At 38.4% G+C, this 14748-nt stretch overlaps 1 protein-coding gene across 1 annotated transcript in view; it reads right to left on the reverse strand.

The window, feature by feature from the left end:
- LOC121385126 (semaphorin-5B-like) overlaps positions 1-14748 on the reverse strand; it is a 109400-nt gene that overhangs the window by 35430 nt on the left and 59222 nt on the right. The window contains exons 5-10 of the mRNA XM_041515664.1: positions 13540-13753; positions 7496-7584; positions 5439-5471; positions 4591-4757; positions 2580-2715; positions 1335-1474 (exon numbers count right to left, since the gene is read on the reverse strand). Of these exons, the coding sequence (XP_041371598.1) occupies positions 1335-1474; positions 2580-2715; positions 4591-4757; positions 5439-5471; positions 7496-7584; positions 13540-13753 (779 nt within the window). The remainder of the gene's footprint in view (positions 1-1334; positions 1475-2579; positions 2716-4590; positions 4758-5438; positions 5472-7495; positions 7585-13539; positions 13754-14748) is intronic.

Consider the following 14748-nt stretch of genomic DNA (forward strand, 5'->3'; position numbering starts at 1 on the left):
CAAACTCGGTACCAGTTATTATCAAATTTATGTCCCTCGTAAAATAATTTTTATTTGTCACTCGCTAAAGCTCGTGACAATTGAAAATTATTTCACTCGGGACATAAATTTGATAATAACTGGTAACTCGTTTATTATCCTCTATATAAACATTAAAGTTACAGACCCTAGTTTCTTCCCATGAAACTGGACACTTTTTCAATTCATTTCAACTTATTTTCGTGCTTATATCCATTTAAGGTTCAAGCATGCTGTCCTGGGCACACACCTCAGCTATCTGGACAGAGGGTTAGTTTGTTAGTTAGTAGTTAGCGAGAGAAAAGAGGGTGTAGTGGTCGCTAAAACTCGCCCTGAGTGGGAGCCAGTACCGGGCTGCGAACCCTGTACCTACCAGCCTCATGTCCGATGGCCTAACCACGACACCACCGAGGCCGGTACTGGACACTTGAATTTGGTAAATCTACATCTTGTATCACACACTTGATTAAAGTTACAATACAGTCAAACATGAAAAGTGGAAATAACTTTTAAAAAATAGACTAGAGCTCGTCTCCATAACTGTAACTTCTCATGAAAACATGAAAAATGCATTTCATGGTACAGTATATTGCTGTGTATTAGCCGACTCTGTGGACAGGCACAGCCAGTGCACCACGACTGGTATACCAAAGGCCGTGGTATGTGCTATCCTGTCTATGGGATGGTGCATATAAAAGATCCCTTGCTACTAACTGAAAAATGTAGCGGTTTCATCTCTATGACTGTCCAAAATGACCAAATGTTTGACATCTAATAGCCGATGATTAATAAATCAATGGCTCTAGTGGTGTAGTTAAACAAAACAAACTCTCTCTCTCTGTGGATAGGCTGACCCCTTAGTTTTCCACTCAATATCTGGTACAAGAAGGTTGGTATGATGTATGAGCTGACTCAACTTATATGTAATTAAAACGGGCAAAAATATAGATCTATGTATATCCGATCGAGATAATGTCAGTCTTGTGCAACAGTCAATTGTAGGAATTTGGTGAACCAGTTAAAGTGCATGTACAACGATCACAAAAAAACATTTAATACAGATTTTAAGATAGCTAAAAAACCGAATAAAGGTTTATTAAAAAATTCCCTAATGTTGAATAAGATTGTTCTATTGGCTTAGAAAACGTTTTAATCTCACCTTTCGTTTTCACAGTAGCTTAACCTCATTCTACTGGCTTAGAAAACATGTGAATCTTACCTCTCGTTTTCACAGTAGCTTAACCTCAGAAAACATGTGAATCTCACCTCTCGTTTTCACAGTAGCTTAACCTCATTCTACTAGCTTATAATCTCACCTCTCGTTTTTACCAAACAGGAGAGGATAGAATTGCTGCGGTTGAACTGCGGAATTCATCAGCTGGTATCTATTGGCTTGTTCCAAGTCATCAGCAGATTTCTGTGTTGACCGTTTACTCCCACTTCCTGCACTCGCACACTTAGAAAAAAAAAGACAGGAATATTTATTTAATATACCGTAAATAATAAAATATCAGCGATTTTAAATTTTAGCAAAATAAAAAAACTGACACATTAGCGACATAAAACTTTAGCAGGAAACTTAAAAAACAAAAGCTTAAGTTGTAGGATCAGCTGAAATAACTCTGTCGATCAAAGTTGATGTTAAACAGATTACAGAAAACTTATAATTGGTAGAAAATTGCAGTAATGTATATGTTAACTAACTAAAAGATATGGTAAATACAAATGTTTTATTATTATTTTTAAAAAAAATTATTATTTTAATTTTTTTAAAACAAAACTGGCCCCTTGTCTGGGAATAAGCCCACCCTAAGCTAAGCTCATAATGAGTTGTCTTGGTCCCCTGGGCTTATTTGCGGTCAAATGCAGTAAATAGAAATGTGAAACGAATGTAAGTCTCACCCTAATTCAAAAGTTTTAACAGACCAAGTCACCATTTACTATCAGGCTGATTACACGAGATCAAAATGCTTGAAAGGCTGAGTCACTGAAACATTCAGTAACCTACACTACTCACTTTCCATAGGTTTATTGTTGCCATGTCGCACCCAGGCTGCTTTAGAATCTTCCTGGTATTTAAAGGGACCAGTAAAAGTTTTAACAGACCAAGTCACCATTTACTATCAGGCTGATTACACGAGATCAAAATGCTTGAAAGGCTGAGTCACTGAAACATTCATTAACCTACACTACTCACTCTTTCCATAGGTTTATTGTTGCCATGTCGCACCCAGGCTGCTTTAGAATCTTCCTGGTATTTAAAGGGACCAGTAAAAGTTTTAACAGACCAAGTCACCATTTACTATCAGGCTGATTACACGAGATCAAAATGCTTGAAAGGCTGAGTCACTGAAACATTCATTAACCTACACTACTCACTCTTTCCATAGGTTTATTGTTGCCATGTCGCACCCAGGCTGCTTTAGAATCTTCCTGGTATTTAAAGGGACCAGTAAAAGTTTTAACAGACCAAGTCACCATTTACTATCAGGCTGATTACACGAGATCAAAATGCTTGAAAGGCTGAGTCACTGAAACATTCATTAACCTACACTACTCACTCTTTCCATAGGTTTATTGTTGCCATGTCGCACCCAGGCTGCTTTAGAATCTTCCTGGTATTTAAAGGGACCAGTAAAAGTTTTCTCAAATGCAGTAATGTTGTAGACACAGACCGCTGATCCAGCTATGCTGTTTCTAAAACACAAACATAAATCGTCAATTGGAACGAAGGAAATAAAATGTTTTATTTAACAATGCACTCAAAACATTTTATTTACGGTTATATGGTGTCGGACATATGGCTAAGGACCACACACATATTGAGGGAGGAAACCCTCTGTTGCCACTTCATGGGCTACTCTTTTGATTAGCAGCAAGGGATCTTTTATATGCACCATCTCACAGAATGGATAACACATACCACAACCTTTGATATACCAGTCATGGTGCACTGGCTGGAGCGAGAAATAGCGCAATGGGCCCACTGACAGGGGTCGATCCTAAACCGATTGCGCATCAAGCAAACGCTTTACCACTGGGCTACGTCCAGCCACTTGTCATTGGATGGAGAACCATATTACATTATTTGTATTCTAAAAGTACTGTAGGTATCATTCAACAATTGTATAATGCAAAATTTCTCCTTTTTTTTCATCCACCTTCACACAAAGTTTTGTAATGTAAAGAACATTCACCCTTCTAGAATTAATATAACACCTACTCTCCTACCCCGATTTCCCCGTCACAATGACATAATTTGACCAATATTATTAGATGTTCCATTTGTTAATTGAATCATCCATCCATCCATCCATCCATCCATCCATCCATCCATCCATCCATCCATCCATTCATTCATTAATAAAAAACAAAATTAGTGAGCGAGTGAATGAATGAATGAACAAATGAATGTATAAATGAATGAATGAATGAACAAATGAATGAATGAATGTAAAAATGAAAAAGTTAAAAGTTTGTTTTGTTTAACAACATCACTAGAGCACATCATCGGTAATGGAATTCAAACATTTAATAATTATGACAGCCATCAGAGAAAATCTGCTAATTTTGTTTTCATTATTAACAAGGGATATTTTATATGCACCATCCCACAGACAGGATAGCACATATCATGGCCTTTGATATATCAGTCGTGGTACACTGACTGGAGAATATACAAATGAATGAATTTATAAATGAATGAATGAATAAATGAGTATATGAAAGAATTAATGAATGAATAAATGAGTATATGAAAGAATTAATGAATGAATAAATGGATGAATGAAAGAATGAAAGAAGGAAGGAAGGAAAATGTTTTATTTAACGACGCACTCAACACATTTTATTTATGGTTATATGCCGTCAGACATATGGTTAAGGACCACACAGATATTGAGAGAGAAAACCCGCTGTCGCCACTTCATGGGCTACTCTTTTCGATTAGCAGCAAGGGATTTTTTATATGCACCATCCCACAGACAGGGTAGTACATACATGGCTTTTGATATGCCAGTCATGGTGCACTGGCTGGAACGAGAAATAGCCCGATGGGCCCACCGACGGGGATCGATCCCAGGTCAACCCACGCATCGTTGCGAGCGCTTTATCACTGGGCTACGTACCATCCCAAAATTGAAAGAAGGAAAAAGTAAAGTTTGTTTTGTTTAACGACACCACTAGAGCACGTTGATTTTTTATCTTATCATCGGCTATTGGACGTCAAACATATGGTCATTCTAACACTATTTTTAGAGGAAACCCGCTATCGCCACATAGGCTACTCTTTTTACGACAGGCAGCAAGGGATCTTTTATTTGCGCTTCCCACAGGCAGGATTGCACAAACCATGGCTTTTGTTGAACCAGTTATGGATCACTGGTCGGTGCAAGTGGTTTACACCTACCCACTGAGCCTTGCGGAGCACTCACTCAGGGTTTGGAGTCGGTATCTGGATTAAAAATCCCAAGCCTTGACTGGGATCCGAACCCAGTACCTACCAGCCTGTAGACCGATGGCCTGCCACGATGCCACCGAGGCCAGTTTGAAAGAAGGACGAATGCGACTCACGGTGGTGTGGTGAAGATTGCGTAGATCAGCTGTTTACTCTCGGAGTAGTATGTGCTCTGTATCTCGTCCAGGTAGAACGGGAAATCGCCCGGGATGGAGCAGTTCATGCGAGCCTTCAGAAACGTTATCCAGTTGTCCTCCAACACAAACGTCCCCCCACGATCAGTCTGCAACACGTCGCAAAGGAAAGGAATGTTGAGTTGCACCCCAGCACATTTTAAACTATGGTTCTGTGGTATTTAACGTCTCGTCAGCTTCTTAGTGTAATTGCGTAATTTATTTTTAGAACTTTTGAGAAAAATTTAAAAACCACCCCAGATTTATATATAAACAGAAATTAATTCTTTTAAAATAATTTGAACAAGAACGAGAACAATTTTGCATAAATTGAAAGATGTGTAACCGATAAAAAAAACAGAATGACGTGTCACCATGAAATATTTAAGTTAATTTTGTTTAACGACACCACTAGAACACATTGATTGATTAATTAATCATCGGCTATTGGATATCAAACATTTGGTAATTCTGACTTGCAGTCATCAAAGAAAACCTGCTACATTTTTTTCATTAGCAGCAAGGGATCTTTTATGTGCCCTTTGCTACAGACATGAAAGCACATACATGTACCATGGCTGTTGACCAGCTGTGGTGCACTGGTTGGAATGAGAGAGAAAACAAATCAGTTAAATGGATCAACCGAGGTGGTTCGAAACATATTGTCAGCTTCTTTATATAATTGCATACCTAATTTTAAGAACATATGACAAAAAGTTTTTAAAAAACTGATTGTTATATAAACAGAAATTAATTCTTTAAAAATTATTTTGAACAAGAACAATAATTACCTTACAAATTCTTGCTACTCTCGAATATATTTTCTACAAAGAAAGAAAAAACAAGAAAACATGTAAATAAAGAGTAATTAATAATAAAAAGTGGCATAGAAAGGTGCTAAAAGGGGGGTGGGGTGGGCACACACACACACACACACACACACACACACACACACACACACACATACATATATAAATATAAATATAAATATAAACCATATCACTGCTACTACTGGATCATTAAAGTTGGGAGAAGGCACATGCCCCCCTTCCTCCACCCCCACTTCCTACACCAGTGATGGATTTAGGTCTCACTCCACAATTAATTTTCAGGTTCACTCTAAATTACTCATATTTTATAGTCTTCAGGCTAAACCTTGCATATATTTCTTCTGGAACAATAAAGATTTAAAAAAAAAAATGTTTTTAAAAGTAATATGGTCTTCTGGCACCTTTTGGTTTCACCAGGTGTGAGAAAAACATACAATAATCATGGATATAAGACCATCAACACCTGTCATATATAAAGTAGGTTAATATCATCTCTCTGCAACAAAAGATCCACAAAGTTACAGTGTTTATCAACAAACTATATCTGACATCCTTGGCATAATCTACCCGTTGCTCCTTACATGGGCTGATGGCGATGGGGGGTGGGGGGTCATAATCAACCTATCGCTCCTTATATGGGCTGATGGTGTGGGGTGGGGTCATAATTGGGGGGGGGGGGATTTCTAGAAAATAATTTAATATTCCTCTGCCCCACAAGTCTTTCAATTTGACTACACTGAGCAATAATTTATTCAGTATTCATATTGGGATCATGTTTATCTTCCCTCAGCGTTATGTTCCCTCAGCTAACCCTAACACTAACCCCGAGTGAACATAGAGCTGACCCCTTCATATTTCATTTTGGAACCACTTATTCAAAGAAAAAAAAGGTTACGAAGGCTTAAATATTAAATTAAGAAACAATTTACTAAATTTGAATTTCAGTGTATTAAAATACTACAACCTGTCTATCATATGCCTTTCAAGGTATCATAGAAAAAACCCCAACTTCAATCTTTGTTTTTATAAACTGTAGCCAGTGGTGGATCCAGAAAATCCATTTAGGGGACCCCTATGACATGTGTCCAAAGGCCACAAATGTTCCCGAATGGATTCCTTGGATTCAGAACAGGACAGAACGGGAACGGGAACGGGAACGGGAACGGGAACGGGAAGGGGAACGGGAACAAGAACAAGAACAAGAACAAGACCAAGACCAAGACCAAGACCAAGACCAAGACCCAGAACAGAACAGAACAGAACAGAACAGAACAGAACAGAACAAGAACAAGAACAAGAACAAGAACGGAATGGAACAGAACAGAACAAGAACAAGAATGGAACAGAACAGAACAGAACAGAACAAGAACGGAACGGAACGGAACGGAACGGAACGGAACGGAACGGAACGGAACGGAACGGAACGGAACGGAACGGAACGGAACGGAACGGAACGGAACGGAACAGAACAAGAACAGAACAGAACAAGAACGGAATGGAACAGAGCAGATCTTTATTTCTCTCAAGGCCACCAACCGGTAGCATCAGAGGATTGTATACATATACCAAATAAATATATATATATACACACACACATACATCAAAATTGCAAGAGTCATATCTCTATAGTATATATATGAACATAAATGGATACAAATTAAAAAATATATATGCAAAAAAAACCCAAAAAAGAGCCAAATTTAGGGTGGCCTGGGGACCCCCTTAGATCCACCACTGGTAACCAAAACTATAAATACAGTTATAAATATCAACAAACTCCATATCCAAAATCCGTAAAATAATTAACCTGTTCACAAAACAATTTATTAGATATAAAAAATAATTTATTAAACACTTTCACAACATAACTATAGTACTCAGAAATAACGTCTGCTAAAAATGAATTCCAGAAGTGTTTCTTTATACACACTGTAGATAAGAAATGCTACACTTCAGCTCCATATTATTTCTTCTCAAATAAACAAAGGGTAATACTTTTTCACACAAATATCACCTACTTTTCCACAGTTTATGAATTCCACAGCCGTTTCTCGGAAGAAGAAATATACAAAATCTCCAATTTCATACGCCGATACAAAGTTAGGCTCTGTAAAAGACAAATGCAGAGAACAATAAAATGGTTGAATAAACAAGAAAAGCACACACAGTATTCAAAACAGGATTCTGTAAAAAAAAAGACAAAAGTAGAGACCAATAAAAGAGCAAAACAAACAAGAAAAGCACAAGTAGTATATATACGGTACATGTATCGAGGGTAATATCATTAACAGAATTTCCATATTGTTTTGTTTTCTATGTCAAAAATACGCTTGCTCAATGGGTGGTCGGGTCTGGGATCGATCCCCGTCGGTGGGCCCATTGGGCTATTTCTCTTTCCAGCCAGTGCACCATGACTGGTATATCAAAGACTATGGTACGTACTACCCTATCTGTGGGTTAGTGCATATAAAAGATCGAAAAGAGTAGCCCATGAAGTAGAAGATAGCAGGTTTCCTCTCTCTCAATATCTGTGTGGTCCTTAACCATATGTCTGACGCCATATAACCGTAAATAAAATGTGTTGAGTGCATCATCCCACAGACAGGACAACACATACTATGGCCTTTGATATACCAGTCGTGGTGCACTGGCTGGATCGAGAAATAGCCCAACGGGCCCACCGACGGGTATCGATCCCAGACTGACCGAGCATGGTTTGCCAAAGAAGTTTTATCCTGCAACTCAGGCACCTTATTACCTCAGGCGAGTACTCTAACAACTGAACTAAATCCAGTCCCTACTAGTCTTAAGACCAATTCATTTCATTTATACATATCTTCGTGCTTATATCCAATTAAGGTTCAAGCACGCTGTCCTGGGTACACACCTCAGTTATCTGGGCTGTATGTCTAGGACAGTGAGTTAGTTGTTAGTTGTTAGTGAGAGAGAAGAGGGTGTAGTGGTCTTACACCTACCCACTGAGTGGTTAAAATTCACTCTCGGTAGGAACCGGTACCGGGATGCGAACCCAGTATCTACCAGCCTTAAGTCTGATGGCCTAACCACTAAAGATCAGGGGCCAGTTGTTCAAAAGTTAATTAGCTTAATCACTGGTTAAGACAAAATGTCAAAACCAGGGACAAATTACAATAATAACTGAAAACATAATTTTAAAACTTGGTTTACAACAGCCAAAAGTATCAATTCATGATCAATTCATTAACCAATCTAAAGTTTATTCTGTATTTGTGCAAAAGTAATTAAAATGAAAATATTAAGACTGGCCCAGGATTAATATAACTATTATTTGAACAACTGGACCCAGTACTTTAACCACTAATACCAGTGGCAGATCTACGGGGGAGGGGCTCCCCTAAATTTCGCAACAGTTATTTTATTTTTTAAATTTAATTTTTTTTTTATGTTGGTGAATTCAAGGAATCCCTTTAAGAACATTTTTGTGACGTTCGGCCATATGTCATTGCCCAACCCCCCAAAGGAGTTTCTGGATCTGCCACTGAATATAACCAAGGACAGTCTAACAAGACAAGCCTTTAGGCATGTCAGTACAAGTGCAATTAACCCTGGAGTATTAAAATCATACACACATGTTACCCACCCAATTACAGCATGTCCACTTCTGACACCCATACAAAAGGTTTCCCTGAGAGTTATTGGCCTTGACTAAAAGGCGTTACGCAACAAGTTAAGCCAGACCGCACGTGCACGACGTTTCATTAAGTCAACTCATATATCACTCATTTGTATTTCACTCAATATCTCATTATACCATCGCCATTAGCAACACCATGTATCACTACCTGTACTGCATTTTGGTCAGCTGGACACATTTTATTACCTGTACAGCAGTCATTAGTCGGCCATGTTTGATTACCTGCACTGCTTTTGATGTTTGTCATGGATGTGTGCGGAGATATTCTAATTACATCTGTCGAGTTATGTCATCGTATTACGCAACTAGATGTATGATACCGGCATTCAGAGGGCAGAAGTGATTGTCGGGTGTAAATGGGTGTTGTCATGCAGTAATAAATCATAAATAACTTTTGGAGAATAGTTTTTGTCTTATTTTGAATGTAGTAAAAGTTTTGTGATTTCTTTCTTCTTTTTTAATATTGTTTAAGCTTTTACTATAAAAAATGCATTTTTACATTTTGTAATTTAAAAAAACCCACATTTTTATTATAAAAAGTTGACCTTTTGTTTTATTTTAATTTAATTTTATTGATGTTCCTATTATAAAAAGTCTCCCTTTGTTTCATTTTCTAAATTGTTAACATTTTTATTGTAAAAAGCCCACTTTGTCTTTATATGTTTATATAAAAAAGCTTTCATTAGTAATAATAAAAAAAAATCTTTCTTCTTTTTTTTTCTACATGTATATTGTTTAAGTTTTTATTATTAAAAGTCTAACTTTTTTTTTTTTTTTTTTATAGTTTACATTTTTATTAAAGAATGCTTAACTTTTGCTTCATTTTCAAAATTATTTACATTTGTATTAGAAAAAACCCCTTTATATATGTTTTATTTAAAAAAAAACATTATTGATGTTCTTATTATAGAAAATCTGCCTTTGTTTCATTTACTAAATTGTAAACATTTTTATTATAGAAGGGATACTTTTAGTTCATTTAAAAAACATTTTTTATATCTTTTAATAACAAAAATCTTACCACTGTTTCATTTTCAAAATTGTTTAATTTTTTATTATAAAAGCTTACTGTTGCTCCAGTTTCTAAATAGGTTATTTTTATACCTTTTCTAAATTGTGTACCAATTTGTTATAAAAATTCTACTGTTGGTTTAATGTTTAAAAGTTTAACCTTTTGGTTTTAACAAACTGTATTTTTCTCTTATTTTACTAAATCATTCATTTATTCATTTCAACTTACGTTCGTGCTTATATCCAATGAAGGTTCAAGCACGCTGTCCTTGGCACACACCTCAGCTATCTGGACCATCTGTCCAGGAGAGTGGATTAGTTTGTCAGTTGTTAGTGAAAGAGAAGAGGGTGTAGTGGTCTTACCATCGTTAAACTCGCTCTGGGTGGGAGCCAGTCCCGGGCTGCGAACCCAGTACCTACCAGCCTTATGTCCGATGGCTTAACCACGACACCACCGAGGCCGGTATCGGGCTGCGAACCCAGTACCTACCAGCCTTATGTCCGATGGCTTAACCACTGATGCCACTGATGCTGGTAGTGACATTACATCCTATGATGGTTTTACGATTTCGTAGCACTAAGATGGCTTGAAAATACAGTAAAGTACTCTTATAACGAACCTCCCTCCCTCCCTCCCTCCCCCGCCCTCGCCCTCGCCTCTCTCTCTCTCTCTCTCTCCTCTCTCTCTCTCTCTCTCTCTCTCTCTCTCTCTCTAGTTTGTTACAGCAGTAGTTTATTGTACACATTTGCAAAAGTTGATTATTGATGTATAGGGAGATAAAACAGGGCTTTACGATGAGTTTGTTCTACGCAGTAGTTCGTTCTAATCATGTTCGTTATACGTGTACTTTACTGTATGTGTGCTGTAGTTTTCTCTTATTTAACTAAATCATTTTATTCCCGTCCATTATAAAATTTATAACTATAAATAAACACACCTGCCAGTTGTCTTGTTGTGAACTATATGTGTACATGAATGAACATTTCAAGTGATAGATATACACTATGACCTCTGTGAGGGTTTACTCTAACGGTAAACTGTTCATCCAATCAAGAGCTCTCAAGTATGTCTATTGTAGTCATGTAAATAAAGCCTGACACTCTATATAAATCAGTGTCACACACCGACAAACTGAACATGGGTTCCGTTAATGGACATGGGGTGTACACACTTTATACATCTGGGGTGTACACACTTTATACATCTCTCTCTCTCTCTCTCTCTCTCTCTCTCTCTCTCTCTCTCTCTCTCTCACACACACTCTCTCTCACACACACTCTCTCTCACACACACTCTCTCTCACACACACTCTCCCTCCCTCTCTCTCTCTCCCTCCACCTCTCTCTCTCTATCTCTGTCTCTCTCTGTCTCTCTCTCTCTCTCTGTCTGTCTATCTCTCTCTCACATGTCTGTCTGTAAGTCTGTCTGTCTGTTTAATGGACATAAGGTGTACTCTCTACTGGTAATATGAACTCTCTCTCCTTTTGTCACACTGTGTGTGTCTTTCTCACAATGTATCTCTCTATCTCTCTTTTTATATCTCTCTGTCTCTCTATTTCTCTCTGTGTCTCTCTTTCTCTCTCTCCCTCCCTCTCTCTATCTGTTTAATGGACATACGGTGTACACTCCACTGGTAATATGAACTCTTTCTCTCTCACTCTCTCTCTCTCTCTTCCCCTGCCCCACTCTCTGTCTCTCTATTTCTCTCTCTGTCTGTCTGTCTCTCTTTCTCTCTCCCTCCCTCTCTCTATCTGTTTAATGGACATACGGTGTACACTCCACTGGTAATATGAACTCTCTCTCTCTTTCTTTCTCTCTCCCAGTTTCTTTTTGCTTAACCCATTATGTCCGTGTAAATAATATGCTAACAGAAAATAGGTTAAGCTAAATTAGATTTGCATGAACAACACCCGAATGAAACGATTGTTCTTGCAATTTTCAGAGGCCTGTATCATACAATCTAAACAAACTGACTGTTTACAGAGGGCCCAGTTTAGAGGGGTTTCGCTGCATCATACAATCTAAACAAACTCACTGTTTACAGAGGGCCCAGTTTAGAGGGGTTTCGCTGCATCATACAATCTAAACAAACTGACTGTTTACAGAGGGCCCAGTTTAGAGGGGTTTCGCTGCATCATACAATCTAAACAAACTGACTGTTTACAGAGGGCCCAGTTTAGAGGGGTTTCGCTGCATCATACAATCTAAACAAACTGACTGTTTACAGAGGGCCCAGTTTAGAGGGGTTTCGCTGCATCATACAATGTAAACAAACTGACTGTTTACAGAGGGCCCAGTTTAGAGGGGTTTCGCTGTATTGTACAATCTAAACAAACTGACTGTTTACAGAGGGCCCAGTTTAGAGGGGTTTCGCTGCATCATACAATCTAAACAAACTGACTGTTTACAGAGGGCCCAGTTTAGAGGGGTTTCGCTGTATTGTACAATCTAAACAAACTGACTGTTTACAGAGGGCCCAGTTTAGAGGGGTTTCGCTGCATCATACAATCTAAACAAACTGACTGTTTACAGAGGGCCCAGTTTAGAGGGGTTTCGCTGCATCATACAATCTAAACAAACTGACTGTTTACAGAGGGCCCAGTTTAGAGGGGTTTCGCTGCATCATACAATGTAAACAAACTGACTGTTTACAGAGGGCCCAGTTTAGAGGGGTTTCGCTGTATTGTACAATCTAAACAAACTGACTGTTTACAGAGGGCCCAGTTTAGAGGGGTTTCGCTGCATCATACAATCTAAACAAACTGACTGTTTACAGAGGGCCCAGTTTAGAGGGGTTTCGCTGTATTGTACAATCTAAACAAACTGACTGTTTACAGAGGGCCCAGTTTAGAGGGGTTTCGCTGCATCATACAATCTAAACAAACTGACTGTTTACAGAGGGCCCAGTTTAGAGGGGTTTCGCTGTATTGTACAAGCTGAATGAACTGACTGTTTACAGAGGGCCCAGTTTAGAGGGGTTTCGCTGCATCATACAATCTAAACAAACTGACTGTTTACAGAGGGCCCAGTTTAGAGGGGTTTCGCTGCATCATACAATCTAAACAAACTGACTGTTTACAGAGGGCCCAGTTTAGAGGGGTTTCGCTGTATTGTACAAGCTGAATGAACTGACTGTTTACAGAGGGCCCAGTTTAGAGGGGTTTCGCTGTATTGTACAAGCTGAATGAACTGACTGTTTACAGAGGGCCCAGTTTAGAGGGGTTTCGCTGTATTGTACAATCTAAACAAACTGACTGTTTACAGAGGGCCCAGTTTAGAGGGGTTTCGCTGTATTGTACAAGCTGAATGAACTGACTGTTTACAGAGGGCCCAGTTTAGAGGGGTTTCGCTGTATTGTACAAGCTGAATGAACTGACCGTTGAGCCACTTTGAATTGAACTGCACGGTGCGGAGACGTCTCGATGGCCCCAGGTTGCGACTGATGGCCGGGTCACGTGACGTGCTGTCGATGGTCGTCGCTGTGTACAGATCCCCGTTACCCGTCATGATCGATGACACGTTCTGGTTCGGGTTGTATGGACAGATTGCTCTCCCTTTGATGGTCTCATTCACCATTTCAATATTGTCAGCCTGGAGAGAAATGGTGTTTTTTTATTATTAACAAGTATTAATGTCATACACTGCTTTTATGCATTAAATTATAGAGAAACAGATGAAAAATACATACTTTATAAATCAACTTTATAAACTATGCACTGGTATGCAATATAATGGTCTCAATTAACACTTTAATAAATTCCTGACCAACAAATATTATATGTGATATTTACTTTGTCCTGAAAAATACTTTTTTTTAACCAGCTGTTTTCCATAGCCATAATATCCCAATTTTTTATGTTATTGAAAGTTAAAACAAAGAAAAAGTTTGTTTTGTTTAACAAATGCACCACTAGAGCACATTGATTAATCAATCATTGGCTATTGGATGTCAAACATTTGGTAAAATGCAGCAAGGGATCTTTTATATGCACTTTCCCACAGCCAGGAAAGCACATACCACTGCCTCTGACCAGTTGTGGTGCACTGGTTGGAATGAGAAAGAACCCAATCAGCTGAATGGATCCACCGAGGTGGTTCAACCCTGCATGTACATATACCTCAAGTGACTAGAAAGTTAAAGAATTTTTCGTTTAACAACACTACTTGAGCACACCAATTATTGACTATTGTCAAATATTTGGCAATTTTGACTCACAGTCTTCAAAAGAAACCATGTTCTATGTGCACTTTGCCACATATAGAACAGCTTAAAGAAGGGAGGAAGGAAATGTTTCATTTAACGATGCACTCAACACATTTTATTTACGGTTATATGGCGTTGAATATATGGTTAAGGACCACACAGATATTGAGAGAGGAAACCCACTGTCGCCACTTCATGGGTTATTCTTTTCGATTAGCAGCAAGGGATCTTTTATATGCACCATCCCAGACAGGATAGCACATACCACACAGATACTGAGATAGGAAACCCGCTGTCACCACTTCATAAGCTACTCTTTTCGATTAGCAGTAAGGGATCTTTTATATGCACCATCCCACAGACAGGATAGCACATACCACAG

This window comes from Gigantopelta aegis, chromosome 11 (assembly GCF_016097555.1).
Source record: "Gigantopelta aegis isolate Gae_Host chromosome 11, Gae_host_genome, whole genome shotgun sequence".
Lineage (NCBI taxonomy): Eukaryota > Metazoa > Mollusca > Gastropoda > Neomphalida > Peltospiridae > Gigantopelta > Gigantopelta aegis.